This window comes from Dipodomys merriami, unplaced genomic scaffold (genome assembly GCF_024711535.1).
Source record: "Dipodomys merriami isolate MVZ:Mamm:240054 unplaced genomic scaffold, mDipMer1.0.p SCAF_35, whole genome shotgun sequence".
NCBI lineage: Eukaryota > Metazoa > Chordata > Mammalia > Rodentia > Heteromyidae > Dipodomys > Dipodomys merriami.
Genome location: NW_027205048.1, coordinates 10,798,919 through 10,814,949, shown reverse-complemented (window position 1 = coordinate 10,814,949; position 16,031 = coordinate 10,798,919). Strand labels below are relative to the sequence as shown.

Sequence of the window (16,031 nt, the reverse complement as noted above, 5' to 3'; positions counted from 1 at the left end):
ATCCCAGTCCGGGCAAAGAGCCTGTGGCCAGAAATTCCCTTGTGCCTCTAATTATCATATACTTCTCTTCCTTGCAGCTATGTTCTGACATCCATGCCTTCCCTTGCCTTAAATATTTTCTTTTTTTCTTATTTTTGGGGGTCTCTAGTTCTCTGTCTGGTTATTTTTTAACATATACTCAAGAATCATCCATGCTGTGTGTGTGTATCGGTAGTTCATTCCTTTTAATACTTAGCCTACAGTCTCCAGTTGAGTGTTCATAGATTATTTTTATTTTGAGCCTGTCAATTTTCTTTGTGAGATTTTTAACTACTAACTCGGAAATGTTTTGTTTTTTTAAACTGTTCCAGGGACTTGATCACAGGGGCTGGGCCTGTCCCTGAGGTTTTGTTGTTTTTATTTTCACTCCAGGCTAGTGCTCTACCATTTTGAGCCATAGCTCCACTTCTGGCTTTTTTTGGTAGTTAGTGAGGGATCAGAGTTACACAGACTTTCCTTCCCTGCTTTGAGTGTGGATTCCAGATCTCCGCCTCCTGAGTAGTTAGGATTATAGGTATGAGCCACCAGTGCCAAGCTCAGAGGCACAATTTTCTGTTTCTTCAACTTGAACTAGTTGGTTAGACCAGCCACTTACAATTCTGTGCTGTTGTAGTACCTCACTGAAACCATCACAGAGCTTAAGATCATGTTGTTCTGAGCACCCTCCAGAAACTCCTTTATATCACAAAAGCAAGGGCCATCGAGCTACTGCAGCAGCAGCTAGTCTTCCTTGGGGCTCCAGTAAGCTCAGCTTTACCTGCAGTGAGGTACACCGAGTAGCGCCTGCAGTGGATGCATCAGCCCAGGTTGCCAGGGCACAGCCACAGGGGAGCTAACTGCAGGTTCAGAGGCTGTTGCTGACACTGAGCCTTGGGCACAGCTCTTTATGCAAGGGGCCCAGTCGGCTGGCAGGGCCATGCGGGAAGTTTGGCTACAGATCCCACACAGCGTCCCAAGCAGGAGGTGCCTACACATTTTTTTTTCTTGAAAATACAGTGAACTGAGGTCTTCAACTTTGTTAGGCAAGGGTTCGACCACTTGTGTCATGCCCTCAGTCCTTGTCGCTTTTGTTACTTTTAAAATAAGAGTCATGTGTTTTTGCCAGGGTTCCCTCCATGTAGCTGGAATGACAAGCATGTGCCACCACACCCAGTCAGAACCAGTACAAGTGCTGCATGTATTCCTCACAGAAGGTACTCGATGACTTTGATCCTGACAAGACGTGTTTGGGGGATTTGTGAAAGTGGGTATAGAGTAGCCCTTGATCTACAAAACACAGTCCCTGCTCATGAGATAATGCTATTTCTAGGTCCTACCTAAATGCCTGGGATATTTAGCAAGATCCATTTCTAGCCCTTGTCTCCATTTAACTCTGCCAACAGCTGCTGTTCTCTGCCAGGCCTTGGAGAATCTTGTCTTGAGTATTTGGCCAAAGACACAAATGCAACCTACACAGATTTCTGGGTCTTATACTTACAACCGATCTTCTCCAGTATTTTCCTGCAAAATCCAGATGCTTCTACAGCCCTGAACTGTGTGCTGTGTTTGCTTAACTTGATGCGTCCGTGTCTGTGAAGACAGCTGCTTTGCTTACTTTTGGTTGTACTCAACCTGGTCAGAGGGCATACTCACATCCAAAACTGCAAGTTAACTTCCATTTAAGTATACTTGAGCTGAATTGCCAAACTAGTAATTTTCTTATTGCTATATGATTAGCATAATTTAGGGTACTCCTCAGTTCATGATAGTATTTTCTTAACTGTCTAACGCCTACGTCAATGCAAACCAAGCTCGGGTCAGTCCATCAACCTCCTACACTCCGAGTCGTCACAAGAGGAGTTATGAAGATGATGAAGACATGGACCTCCAGCCCAATAAGCAAAAAGAGCAGCACGCAGGTGCCAGGCAAGCAGGTAGTATGCTCCAGAGGGCTTCCTGTAGCCTTCTCACGAGACATTTGTTTTCACTCTCGACTGTGGAACAGTGCAGTCCTAGATTTAAGAGCTGGTAACGATGTGATGACCTTTCCTCAAGTTTATGAGACTTAGAAACAGTTTGGATTGGGGCTAGGGGTGTAGCTCACTGGAAAAGGGCTTGCCTACTAGGCGCAAGGCCCTGGGTTCAAGCCCCAGAACCACAAAAACATGCAAAGAATGTAGAATCTCAAGTGGCTAGCTACAAAGTATTATCTGTTCATATTTTTTATCCTATCTCTTTAAATAATATAGAAGCATAGCACTTTACACTGAAGTGACTATATCTGAAAACGTCCTTTACATATTTAAGTCAAAATATCAAGGAAAAACTCAGAATGGTAGTACACTAGATGGATTTTCAAAGATTTATTTATTAAAAAAAATTGATTCTGATTAAAGCAAAAAGAAAAGTTGAAATATTTTAAGACCCTAACAGAATTTCAGAATTGCCACATCATTGATTTCAATCAATTGTTTTTTTTGTTTGGTTTGGTTTTGTAGTACGACAGGTGCTCTACCACTTGAATCATGCCTCTGGCTCTTGTTTTGAGATAGGATCACACTTGTTGCCATGGCCTATGCCTGGACTTTGATCCTGCTTTCACACTTCTTCCTGCAGCTGTGGTGACCAGCGCTCACCACCATGCCCCGCTTCTTCCATTGAAGTATGTTTATGAGTTTGGTTTGTTTTTTGCCTGGACTAGTCTGGAACCTTCACCTCCTGATCTCAGCCTCCCATGTAGCCTCCCATGACGGCTCATGCCTGTAATTACAGCTTTGTGTGTGTGTATGAGAGAGAGAGAGACAGACAGACAGACAGTCCTGAGGCTTGAACTCAGCGTGGGAGCTGTCCCTAGGGTTTTATGCTCAAGCCCTAGTGCACTACCACTTGAGCCACAGTTCCTTTTCCCACTTTCTGGTGGTTCGTTGGAGATAAAAGTCTCACAGACTTTCCTGCCTGGGCTGGCTCTGAAACACAATCCAGATTTTGGCCTTCTGAGTAGCAAGAACTATAGGGGTAAGCCACTCAACACCTGGCACAATCACAGCTTTTATGAAAGGTGAATTTCCTCATGTTAGTAGGTGGATAAATTTGTCTTTCTCTTCATGTGCTGCTTACATCCCCCCCCTTTTCAGCGGCGGGAGTGGGGGGGAAACGGACAGTGGTCAGTCATGGGGCTTGAACTCAGGGTCTGGATGCTGTCCCTGAGCTCTTCTGGTTTTTGAATGGTTTATTGGAAATAAGAGTCATGGATTTTCCTGCCTGGCCTAGCTTTGAACCACTATCGGATTACAGGCATGAGCACCAGCACCCAGCTGGTCATATCCCTTCATACTTCTTGTTCAGCATGATTCCCTTGACATCCATTCATCCACCCACAGTGCCACATGGTGTTAGTAATTTTCTTATTATTGCTGAGTAGGACTCAATGATAAGGCAGGCTGCATTTTGATCCTAATTAGTTATTAGTTTAGAATTGTAACTACTTCAGGATAGACACTTATCTTCCCAGTACTTAGTATGATTCCACACCATGGATTTTAATGAACATTTGGTAAATGAAGTTACTGCTATGTGGCTTCATCATTCTTTAAAGTGCACAAAAAATACAATCTGCCCAAGGTGTTCTGTCAGTAGAGCACAGATATGTTAGGTCAAAGATGTCAGAGTAAGCATGTTTAATATTAACTTTTAATAGTACCTGCATAAGATTTGATGGCTGTAATTTGTTGCTGTTTTATAGTAGAAAATGAATGCAAAATTTCAGGTCTGCATTTATCTTTGTTGTGAAATAGATCCAACGAAGGTAGTAGTGTGTTATTAAAACCATAACAAACGGAACTTTCAGAGCTCAAAACATCATTTGTACCAAACTTTGGGATATACATTTCTTCTAGGAGGCATTAGAAATGGCTAAGTGTAGAGCTGGAGACATGGCTCAAGTGGTAGAGCCCCTGCCTTGCAAGTCCTGCAGGACTTCAAACCCCACTATTACCCCCACCCCCCAAAAAAAGAAAAGGAAATTACTAAGTGTGATGCTGTCCTTTGAATTTAGGGAGTGTTGGTGGCCTTCAGTGGTGTGGAGAGCCAAAACGTTTAGAAACCGAAGCATCTGCTGGCCAACAACTGAACTCTTTAAACCTCTCTTCTCCTTTTGATCTGAATTTTCCACTGCCAGGAGAGAAGGGTCCCGCTTGCCTGGTGAAGGTAATAAATCCTTTCATTGTCCTCACATTGAAAGATGCATTATTGGCTTCAAAACTTAAATGGGAAACAGTATTTGTATGCGTTCTCCTTTGCTATTATAACAAATCACTACAAATTTAGAGGCCTGTGTCAATAAGGCTTTGGGTCAGAAGTCTGGTGTGGGTGTCACTGAGGTAAAATCAGTGGGAAGACGGCTGTACTCTCTTTGTGGTGGCCCCAAAGGCGGATTGGGAAAGTATTGTTTCACCTTGTCCAGCCGACTACGTCCTACTTGCAGATGAATAGAAAGAGTTTAAGTATTAAAGTCTTTCCACTAATTAAACTAATTATTACCTCTCTTGGTCTCAGTCTATGAAATGTAGTTACTTACTTTGCTGTTCATTTCTTGATCTAAAGTTCTAAGATACTATTACTGTAACTTTAAGACTTAATTTCTTGTTTGGATTTTTTTTCATGTCAGTACTAATGTGATTTTGTGTCTATGCTTGTTAGGTCTATGAAGATTGGGATTGTTTCAAAGTAAATGATGTTCTTGAATTATATGGCATATTGTCCGTGGATCCAGTGCTAAGTATACTGAACAATGATGAAAGGTGAGTTCATTCGGTCTCTTCCCCCTCAGTAGTGCGGTTTGAACTTAGTGCCTTGAATTTGCTTGTCTGGTACTCTACAATTTGAGCCATACCTCTAGCCCAGATATTTGCTTGTTATTTTGGAAATGGAGTCCTGAAGAATCTTCTGCCCATGCTGGCTTTGAACCTTGATCTTCTGGATCTCAACCTCCTGGGAAGCTAGTATTACAAGTATGAACTCCTGGTACCTGGCTTTGGTCACTTTTTATTTAATTTTACATTTTCAGAAAAGTGTCAGGATAGTTATAAAGAACTCCTTTCCCTTTCATCAGATTTTTCAATTGTTACTACTCTTGCTAGTGTGCTTTGTCATTCACTTACCCTGTTTATGTACACCCAAAATCTATCCCTGGTGCTTACTCTCTCCTTTAGACTTGTCTTACTATGTAGCTGAGGCTGGCCTCAACCCTGTGATCTGCTGCTTCAACCTCCTGAGTGCTGGAATTACAGGGAGCACCACTATATTCAGCTCTTACACACACTTCTCCAAAACACTTGACAGTTACTGAAATACCAAACCCTTTTATTCCTCAGTACTTGAACTAATGTTTCCTGAGAACAGAGATTCTCATATGTAATCAGAACACAAGTATCTAAGTTAGGATATTTCCCATACGTACGTGGTACACTAATCGTACACCGTTCTTGAGTTCACTAATTGTCTCACTCGTGTTCTTTGCTGTACTTACTATCTTGATCCAGGATCCGTGTGGCTCGTTGCACTGAAGTGAAGCTGACCTCAGCCTTTCTTTGGCCTTCATGGTTTTGATATTATTGCTATTATTTCTTTTTTTCCTCTTCCCTTCATCTTTCTCCTGCTCCTTCCTTCTTCCTCTTTCCTCCTTTTTTCTTTCCTCTTTCTCTTTCTCTTGTTATTTTCCTTTTTCCTTCATTAATTTCAGACTTAAATTTTCCCAGATTGAGCAAGTAAAAGACACTTTTTTTTTTTGGTCAGTCATGGGGCTTGAACTCTGGGCTTGGGCGCTGTCCCTCAGCTCTTCAATTCCAGGCAAGCGCTCTACCACTTGAGCCACAGCACCACTTCCGGTTTTCGAGTGGTTTATTGGAGATAAGAGTCTCATGGACTTTCCCTGCCCGGGCTGTCTTCATTTGAACCTCAGATCCTCAGATCTCAGCCTCCTGAGTAGCTAGGATTACAGGCGTGAGCCATCGGCGCCCGGTGTAAAAGATACTTTATAGACAGGTTTTATGTCCTGAGAAAAATGACCATGTCTTTTGTTTTGTTTTTTTTTTTTTGGTCATTGGAACTCTGGGCCTGGCGCTGTCCCTCAGCTCTTCAGCTCAAGGCGAGCGCTCTACCACTTGGGCCACAGCACCATTTCCAGCTTTTTTTTCTGCTTATGTGGTGCTGAGGAATCAAACCCAGGGCCTCGTGCATGTAAGGCAAGCACTCTTACCACCGAGCCACCTTCCAGCCCTGACCATGTCATTTTATCATTTATGTTCTGGCACATTAAGCTATTTACACATTCCAGACTCCAATCACAATGGCAGCTTCCCCTCCCTCCCCCCAAGGAGGAGGAATTCCATTCAGAAATCAAGACCCATAGACACACGTTGTATATATAAGAAATAACTGAGACAGTAAGCTTATAAATAAAACAATTTGTAGACTCGCAAGTTAGAGATTCTTTTCGATATCCATTGGTGCTTTTCTGTGGGCAGTGGAGAGGCAGTGCATCGCGTTGGGGGATGCCTGGCCGTGGAGCATGCTGCCACATGGCCCAGGCGTGAGCGAAAGGGCAAGGAAGAGCCGGCTCCCGGGAGCATCCGTGTGTGAGAATCTGCGAGCACAGATAGCTCCTCGCTTGACTTCTTCTAAGTTTGCTTTCAGCGCCGCATATTATTTCATATCCTTGCTGTGCATCTCCCCACAGGGACGCCTCTGCACTGCCGGACCCCATGGAGTGCACGGACACAGCGCAGGAGCAGAGGGTCCACAGTCCTCCCGCTTCCTTGGTGCCAAGAATTCATGTAATTTTAGCCCAGAAACTGCAACACATCAATCCATTGTTACCCACTTGCCTTAACAAAGAGGAGAGCAGAACCTGTAAGTGTAAGTGTTAACGTCTGCTGAGCCACAGACGAACCTCGTGTCTGGATCTGCCTGTGGCTGGCGCCCGTAGTGGCACCGAGGCAGCTCCTCATTTGTCAGAATTCACTTGTTTAGTCTTTCTGTAGCTTTGCTTCATTTTCCTCTTCTCTTAATTCTCTTCATAGAAATAGCCTCACCCCCACCCCCCACCCCCGTAAGAACCGACCTACGGGCTACCTTGGTTTTGCTTATGTGTCTCTTCTAAGTTCTTACTAGTCGCACAGTTGTTTTCGCACCAGGGTGCTGGCACATGCATTCAGAGTTGGTTCTCCCTTCCTCCTGCAGTCGTGTCAAGTTTCATGTCCGAGTTGTCCCCAGTCAGAGCAGAGCTGCTTGGGTTCCTCACACACGCGCTTTTGGGAGACAGTTTGGCTGCCGAGTACCTTATCCTACATCTCATCTCCACAGTGTAAGTGTTGGATTGCTTGTGGGAAATAAGGGAGTTTGCTGTGGTATAGAAAGTGGGAAGGAAAAGGAAGATCGCTGGTGTCATATTTGTGTTCTAGTTTATCAGGATTCATCAAGTGGGTTTGTTGTTCACTGTAACAAGTATTAAACCAAATCACAAATATCCCCTCTCCACCTGTTCTCGATCTCACATAGCATTTTGATAATGTACCTTCAGTAAATGTTTGAGCTAAACTAGGATAAACGACCTGACTGATGAAGAATGAGTTATTTTATCCTTTTTGCATTCTTCCCTCCCCCTACTTTTTGTGGAGCTGGGGATTGAACCAGGACCTTGCTCACTGCTCTGCAAATAGTGCTCAACCCCCTGAGCCACATCCCCAAATCAGTTTGCATTCTGATCTCTCTGTTTATGTATCCTATGGCTCTGCTTCTGAAAACACTCAATGAAGCGTGTCACATGCACATTTAATCTGTAGGTTGACATTAGCCCCTCACCCTGTGACTTCAGCATAGTTCTTTTGTTTTCTGACTTCAAAAGTAATGTGCTCTTTCCACAAGTCCCAAGAACACAGGAAGGAAACAGCAATTATCCTTGTAACCTCCTACAGAGAATCTTGGGTACCCTTGTACTTGTTCATGTTCTTTTATTTCCATGGCAACTCTCTGTATATTCATGTAGTATCAGCTATACTGTAAGCACAGAGCCATGTCTTTTAAGCATTTAATAGATACTAAACATTTGCCCATAATTCCTCATGAGCTTTTTGGTGGCAGCACAAGGTTTCATTATACAGTCGTACCATGTGTAGCCATTTCCATAAATACTAGTTCTTCCTAGTTCTTATATATAGTAAATACCATTGCAGCTATATTGGTTATTTTTCCTTGGATGACATCTGAGACAGTAGTATATCATAGTTAAAACAGCCTTGAATCCAAGCTCTATCATTTTCCAGCTTATTGGATGGTGACAGGTTCAGCACCTCTCATTGAAAACCTGAAATTCTCTTAAATCTAAAGATTTTTTGATTGCCAACACACTGCTCAGTTTCAGACTGGATCACTACAGATTTCGGGTTTCAGATTAGGGCTGCTTACCGAGTAGTCTGCACTTTCCAGACCTGAACTACTCATGGTCTCCAGCACTTTGGGTAGCTGTGACTCCAGTTATACTTAGCTCTTAGGCTCGGATTCCCAGCTGTGAAACAAAGTAATCAGCCCCCACCTCTGGATGTTTGGAGATTGACAAAGCACATGAATGTTCAGAAGAGTCCCTGGCATGGGATCAGTACTGAAGAGAGAAGGGTTGGCTGCTATTTTAACTGCTATTATTCTGATAGATAAAATGACTAGCCCCAGAGGATTCTGCTACATTTTTTAATGACAGTATTTTATTTGCCTTTTGGTGGAAACCAGGAAATCACTTTAGGTTCTTATTTTTTATTTCTTTTTTTTCCCCCCTAGATACACAAGAAGAGATGTTCTTCCACTAGGAAAATTTACAGTTAACTTGAGTGGTTGCCCACGGAATAGTACCTTCACAGAACACTTATATCGAATTATTCAACATCTTGTTCCAGCAGTAAGATGAATATAAATACATACTATAAACCTGAGTTTACAATGAATGCATCTAATTGTCTTCACCCAACCCAAATACTTTGAGATTTGAATAGATTTCATTTATTGGGAAACCAAGCCTGTTGACTTATATAATTAAAAACGTATTCTTAGTCAGGCACTGGTGGCTCACATCTGTCAGGAGGCTGAAATCTGAAGATTGTGGTTCAAAGCCAGCCAGAGCAGGAAAGTCTATGAGACTTTTATCTCCAATTATCCACCAGAAAACTGGAAGTGGAGCTGTGGCTCAAAGTGGTAGAGCGATAGCCTTAAGTACAAAAGCTCAGGGACAGCACCTAGACCTAACTTCAAGCCCCACAATTGACCAAAAAAAAAAAGTATTCTTTCCTAAACACATCCCATTTGTTGCCTTAGCACCAATTTGTTATGTCTAACAGTTCACACGGTTGCAGTAACTCCCTTAAAACTGTACTCTTGAGCCTGTTTGTTCAATTTGGTGTCCTGTGTAGGCACTAAAAATCTTAAACCCAAACAAGCTGTAAATTGCAGTAGCCTGATTCTCTTAGCTGAGGTGATGAGCATCTCTGTCTCTACTACCCCAGCTTTGATTCCTGTTGCAGAGTTGAGCCCAGCTCATTTACAAAGGGCACCTGGAATGTGGTATTATGAGCAGGGAATCTTGGGACTGGGAGAATTGTTTGATAAGTTGAGTGACTGCAAACACTGATTACTTCTTCCTTTGGGAACTACAGAGGTTGAGCCAATTATTGGAGGATCTCTGGGTGTCAGTCCCCCCCAGGCCACAGGAGGGTCCACACAGATAAGCCCTCTCAGGACTTACACCTGTTTTAATTCGTTAATCTCCCATACTAGAAGTTACCATGGAGATATGTTGAATAAAATAAATCAGTTGCTGTAAGCCTTAAGTATTTTTAATAATGATAACTTGCCCCCAATTAAAAAACAAATGTAATGGTAAAAGTGGCATGGTTTTACATTGTTGCAAATCTCTTTAAGGTCTAGATTAATAGGAGTCCCCTAGATTTTCATGTCTATTTCCAGATTTGGTCTTGTTGTAATGTGACATTTTGATCAAGAGTAGTGGAAGTGTGAATCTGAAGTGGAATCTGAAAGCTGTGGTTTTTTTTTTTTTTTTTAATTTCATGGACCCCATCAAAGGGTCTCAGCACTTCCTTGGGTCTGTACCGCATTTTGTGAATTACTGAAGTAGTCAGACCCTTTGCCCTCACAGAGATAAAGCGCCAGGGAAGGGGTGGAGTCCTGGCAGTGATGGGGCATGACCCGCAGGATGCCGTGGTATCCCAGAAGGCCCAGTTCATGTGACCAGAGCTTGGGCAGTGGAAGGTGGGGTCAGGCCATAGAAGCCTTAGCTGCAGGCTAAGTGCGCTACCCACAGGATAGGATCACATTTCCCCCGAGTAAGAGAGTTCTTTGAGGAAGGGATCTAAAAGTGACAGCCTGGATGGAGCACGGTGACTCTCCGTTACTTTCTGGGCTTTTTTATTTCCCACCTCCCTCCGTTCTTGCATGTCACTCTTGTGTTTAAGTCTAGCTAGCTCTGTGAGCCTTGCACACTTCTACTGGAATGTCTCGTTTTCATAAAAGACTCAGTGCAAGTGACCTCCCTGTGCGTCTGTGGCAGAGCTGACCCGAGTCCCTGCGCTTCCTTCAGGACTCAGATTTGTATCTGTAATGTCCCCTCCCCTGCATTATGAAAATCTTCTAAATTTTGGAGATATGTCTTACCCCTTTGTCAACGGCTTTCCCCCTGCTTCTTTCTGGGATGGAGCTCAGGGAGGAGAAGGATGAGAGCAGGGTGAAGGGCCCAGGAGGGAGCAGTGGCCGTGGCGTGGCAGGTTCCCTGCTCTGATGGACTGGCGGCTCTGGTGACTGATCTGCAGTGCTGAGCACGCACGGTGCTCCCTGACTGTTCTTTCAGTACTTCATGCAAAACCCTCTGCAGTGGCAGGGATGAATGAGGATGGTTTTGATTCAGAGACTGTAGTGAAACATGACACCGTTGAGCCTTTCCATCTCAATGAAGAAAATAAACATTTTATTTTCTGCTTTGCTGGCTTGTGTTAGGTTTAAAAAGTTAAACTTCTGGATACTTGCTATATATGTCAATTGGCTGCTGCTCATTTCATTGGCAAAATAAAAGTCATTCTCTAGGAGGACTGTGACACATTAGTGTTGGGACAGCTCATAGATGACTGAGGCTGTCATGTGAATATAGTACCTTGCTCCTAAGAGTAGCAGAGACTGTCTCATTAGAAACGTATAAAATCCTTTTTTTCCTATGTGAAACAAAGTGTTTGAACTCCAAATGTGTATTTTCTTAAAGCAGAAAACTTACATCCTTGCTTATTAAAAATCTTCTCCTTTAGTCTTTTCGTCTCCAGATGACTATAGAGAACATGAACCATTTGAAATTCATTCCCCACAAAGACTATACAGCCAATCGCCTGGTCAGTGGCCTGCTGCAGCTGCCCAACAACACGTCCTTGGTCATCGATGAAACACTTCTAGAACAGGGCCAGCTGGACACCCCAGGTGCGCATGTGGAGCCTGCCCCTGTCCTCAGGGCCCTCTGAAGCCAGATCTGCCACTCACTGGTTAGAAGGGTATCTGTGGACAAAGACCAGTTCAACTTAACAAATACGCAAAAGTTTGGCCTATGCATTTGGCTAAAGCAGATAATACAAGCTGGCTGGGTGCACACCTGTGAGCTACCATGGTTTTGTGAGCACATAGCACACGGAGCATTGCAGGCTGAAATGAGAGAAAGGTTTGCTTAGTTGCTTGTCACCTCAGAGCTTTCATCAAACACTTTGAGAATTCAGGGGGGGGAAACGATTTGATCGGTAAGGGGGGCTGAATGGCCTGGTGGAGCATGTTCCTAACGTTACAAGGAAGCGGAGTTCTATATCCATGTTGAGACACTGAAGTAGACAAAATGATACTGTGGACTGGGTACTTTGAAGGCAAATGTGAATAGAAAATCAGTAAAACCATCAACTTCCGTGTTTAGAAGGAACCCTCTTGCATTGTTGTAGCCCCTCACCACACTTTCTAGGTAGAAATTATAGACTTTTGGGGCCCCATTTTGCATCTAGCAGCATGTCAGACTCCAAGCACAGATTAGGGGAAGGTGTAGCTCTCCTCACACTGTATCAGTCAAGGCATAAGTGGCACCTTGTCATCGATGTCAGCAGAGCTGGTTGTTGGTGATGACTCAGTCAGTGAAATTGCATTCTTGCTTTCCCAGGTGTTCACAACGTGACTGCCCTGAGCAACCTGATCACGTGGCAGAAGGTGGATTATGACTTCAGTTACCACCAGATGGAGTTCCCCTGCAACATCAATGTTCTCATCACCTCCGAGGGGCGGTCCCTGCTCCCGGTACGCCGCCTGTGCAGGGGGGGGGGGGGGGGGGGCGTGTTTTTGTCAGTCGTGGGACCTGAACTGTAGGCCTGGGTGTTGCCCCCTCAGCTCTTCAGCTCAAGACATTCTATCACTTGAGCCACAGCACTACTTCCAGCTTTTTCTGCTTATGTGGTGCTGAGGAATCGAACCCAGGACCTCATGCATGCAAGGCAAGCGCTCTACCACTGAGCCACTTTCCCAGCCCCCGCTGTGTCAGTTTTAAGTGGAGGAGGTTGCATCTGGAAAGATGGCCACATTTTGTGCTTATTTTCCATAATTTGCCTGTAAGAAATTGTGGCTCAGCTGAGCCATAGCAGCACGTGCCTGCCATCCCAGCTGCTGCAGAGGCTGTGGGGAAAGGCTGTGACTTCCAGCCCAGTCTGGGCAATATAGAATATGTCCTTCTCACCAAGGAGAAAAACCAAACAACCACCTGAGAGCACAGGTAGCTTGTGAGAGAACACTTGCCTGCATGCTCAAGTCCCCAGGTTCAGTCCCCAGCACTGTAAAATTAAGGGTAGGGAGGCGAGGTAAGTAAATTGTGGCTGCTGATTACTAATAAGGGGAACAATTATCTCATTCCACCTTGAGCTGAAAACCTCTGTGAGGACCCAGGGCTGTTTGCAGCATTCCCCACCAAGGAGCGCAAACAGCTGAATGCCGGATGGACACCCGCTTGCTGTCCTTGCTGCGCTCCCTCTGAGCTGCCAGGCTTCGATCTCAGCCTCTTGAGTAACTACGATTACAGTGTGTGCTGCCCACTCTTGGGCCACCAGTGCCTGGTCTCTTTGCCAGTCTTAAGAGTTCCTTCAAAATAGTCCTTACTTTGTAATCAGCCTTATTGTTGTTAACATTATGAGAGAGAGAGAGAGAGAGAGAGAAATGCTCTGGTCTTCAGGGTGGCTGATTAAGAGCTGATAATTCAAGCCACCCATGATGCTACATGTCTGTAATCCCAGATCTCAAACAGAGCCATGAGGATCTTGTTTTGAGGCCAGCCCAAGCAAAAAATTAGACCTCATTTCAGCCAGTAAGCTAGCCAGAGCTGGCCTGTAGTCCAGCTACTCAAGGCAGGAGCATCACAGAGGCCCACAGACATAAACAAAACCTTATCTGAAAAATGAGAGCTGTTGATTCTGGGGAAGATAAACACTCCCAAGACTTGGAAAGTGTGCAGTTTCTTTGTAGCAATGCTTATGTACAGTGGATAAGAATCTTTGAGAATGAAATTGCTTGTTGTTAAGTTTTCTGGGAAAACAGGATATCCGGTTTCATGAACTGCCTTTTAGTGGTTGGCTACTTTTTTATGTTCGCTAAAACCATAGAGGAAACATTACAAATGACCAACAAAACGCTGATTTTTGTAACTGTTGCTGTGGTAGTTATAGTGTGCAAGTGAACATTAAAACTTGTTCCTGGCTAGCCAGAGAGGCTCACAACTGTAATCCTAGCTACTCAGGTAGGGAACTTTGGGAAGATTGGCATTTGAGACCAGTCTAGGCAGAGTTTGTGAGATCCTCATCTCAGTCGATTAAAAGCTGGTATGGCAGTACATCTCTGTATACCAGATAAATGGGAGGCATAAATAGAATTGTGGGCCTAAGCAAAAAGTGAGACCCTGTTTGAAAAATAACAAGTATAAAGGACTGAAGGCCTGACTCAAGGGGTGCATTGCCTGCCAAGCAAAGCCCTGAGTTCAAATCCCAGTACCAAAAAAATAACAACCAGCTCTCATTCCCACCCCCTCACATAAAATTTTTCATTGCCAGATTAACACAATCCGAGTGTATATAGTGTAGTTTACAAGGGGCGGGGGAGGAGCATGCAAGCATGTGAGCGTGGGAAGGAGTGTGCGCTGTTTCTCTTTCCAGGCAGACTGCCAGATGCACTTACAGCCTCAGCTGATGCCACCCAACATGGAGGAGTACATGAACAGCCTTCTCTCGGCGGTGCTGCCGTCTATGCTGAACAAGTTCCGCATCTACCTGACCCTGCTGAGGTTCCTGGACTACAGCATATCGGATGAAATCACCAAGGTACACTGAGCTGAGGGCATGCGCATGCTCCCTGTGCAGAGCGGCCGTGTCCAGCGTTTACTGCGCCTTGCTTTCCCTGTGCTTGCCTAGACCTTTGTTGTGTGCTGGAAATAGACATTGTCTGGCATCCTGTTTTCACTCCCTGAAAGTTTTGTTTTTGTTTTTGCTTTTTGTTTTTTTTTTGCTATGCTGGGGTCCAATCCCAGGCCCTGTGCAGCCAAGGGGAGGGTTCTAGTACTGAGCTGATTCCTGCCTCTCTTCTGGAAGTTTCTGTTCCAATACATTTTAGTTTGGGGTTTTTTTAGCCATTGGCTTGTGATTTAAAATGATACATCTTAACTATATAATAATCTAAGACTAGTCAGTATTCTCAGTTTTTCATTAGCCAAAGGATCGTGTTTCTTTTTGCTTAGAAAACCAAGGAACTGCCAGTGGCTCACACTTGTAATCCTAGCTACTCGGGAGGCTAAGATCTAAGGATTGTAGTTCAAAGCCAGCCCAGGCAAGGAAAGTCCGTGAGACTCTTCTCTCCAATTAACCACCAGAAAACCAGAAGTGGCGCTGTGGCTCAAGTGGTAGAACACTCGCCTTGAGCTGAAGAGCTCGGGGACAGTGTCCAGGCCCAGAGTTCAAGCCCCACAACCAAAAAGAAAAAGAAAACAAAAAGAAAATCAAGGAACTAATTTAAGAATATTTAAGGAAGGGTGGAAGGTAGTTGAGGTAGGAGGGAAGGGATGGTAGGGGAAAAACAAAGGAGGAAGCATCAATGCTTGATAAGAAATGTACTCATTACCTTGCTCATTTAACTGTAACCCCTCTGTACAGTATTTTCACAATAAAAAACTTAATTTAAATAAAAAAGAAGCCGGGCGCTGGTGGCTCACGCTGTAATCCTAGCTACTCAGGAGACTGAGATCTGAGGATCGCAGTTCAAAGCCAGCCCGGGCAGGAATGACCGTGAGATTCCTATCGCCAATAAACCACCAGAAAACTGGAAGTGGCGCTGTAGCTCAAGTGGTAGAGCGCTCGCCTTGAGCTGAAGAGCTGAGGGACAGCGCCCAGGCCAGAGTTCAAGCCCCACGACCGACAAAAAAAAAAAAAAGAATATTTCAGTTTTAAAGGAATCTTTCAAAGTGCATTTGTTCTTTTGATAAAGGCAGTGGAGGATGACTTCGTGGAAATGCGGAAGAACGACCCTCAGAGCATCACCGCGGACGACCTCCACCAGCTGCTCGTGGTAGCACGGTAAGTCCTGCGTGTTTGGAATGGCTGGTTTGACAACCTGTGCATCATATTTAATTTATTTATGTGTCAAACACTGAAGCAGACTTCTAAAAACCAAAAGGATTTTTCTTTAAAAAGCAGCTTCTGAAAGGGCGCATTGAGGAGGAGTTGAGTTCGGCTGATGCCCTTGTCAGCAGAACGGACATGCTGCCTGTCCCTGAGCCTCAGCGAGACGCTCTCCACTTGAAATTCGGAGGGACTCCTGAAGAAATCTTAACTTAGCTTTGAAATGTTGCAGCTACCAGATGTTCTTGTTTCCCAGTCTGACCTGTTTTCACAGTGTCCCTGGGTCTTCAGTGT

The 16,031-nt window shown here is 44.4% G+C and overlaps 1 protein-coding gene across 2 annotated transcripts in view; it reads left to right on the top strand.

Moving 5' to 3' along the window:
- The window catches only part of Mcmbp (minichromosome maintenance complex binding protein), a 32,452-nt gene that overhangs the window by 14,199 nt on the left and 2,222 nt on the right, over positions 1-16,031 (top strand). Inside the window, exons 6-15 of one of the 2 annotated variants that reach the window (XM_069988156.1) lie at positions 1,808-1,952; positions 4,073-4,224; positions 4,717-4,817; positions 6,755-6,927; positions 7,258-7,381; positions 8,848-8,965; positions 11,373-11,538; positions 12,254-12,387; positions 14,283-14,447; positions 15,604-15,692. In XM_069988156.1, coding sequence (XP_069844257.1) covers positions 1,808-1,952; positions 4,073-4,224; positions 4,717-4,817; positions 6,755-6,927; positions 7,258-7,381; positions 8,848-8,965; positions 11,373-11,538; positions 12,254-12,387; positions 14,283-14,447; positions 15,604-15,692 — 1,367 coding nt within the window. Of the gene's footprint in view, positions 1-1,807; positions 1,953-4,072; positions 4,225-4,716; positions 4,818-6,754; positions 6,934-7,257; positions 7,382-8,847; positions 8,966-11,372; positions 11,539-12,253; positions 12,388-14,282; positions 14,448-15,603; positions 15,693-16,031 lie in introns of both variants that reach the window. The other variant, XM_069988155.1, reaches the window with a different exon arrangement.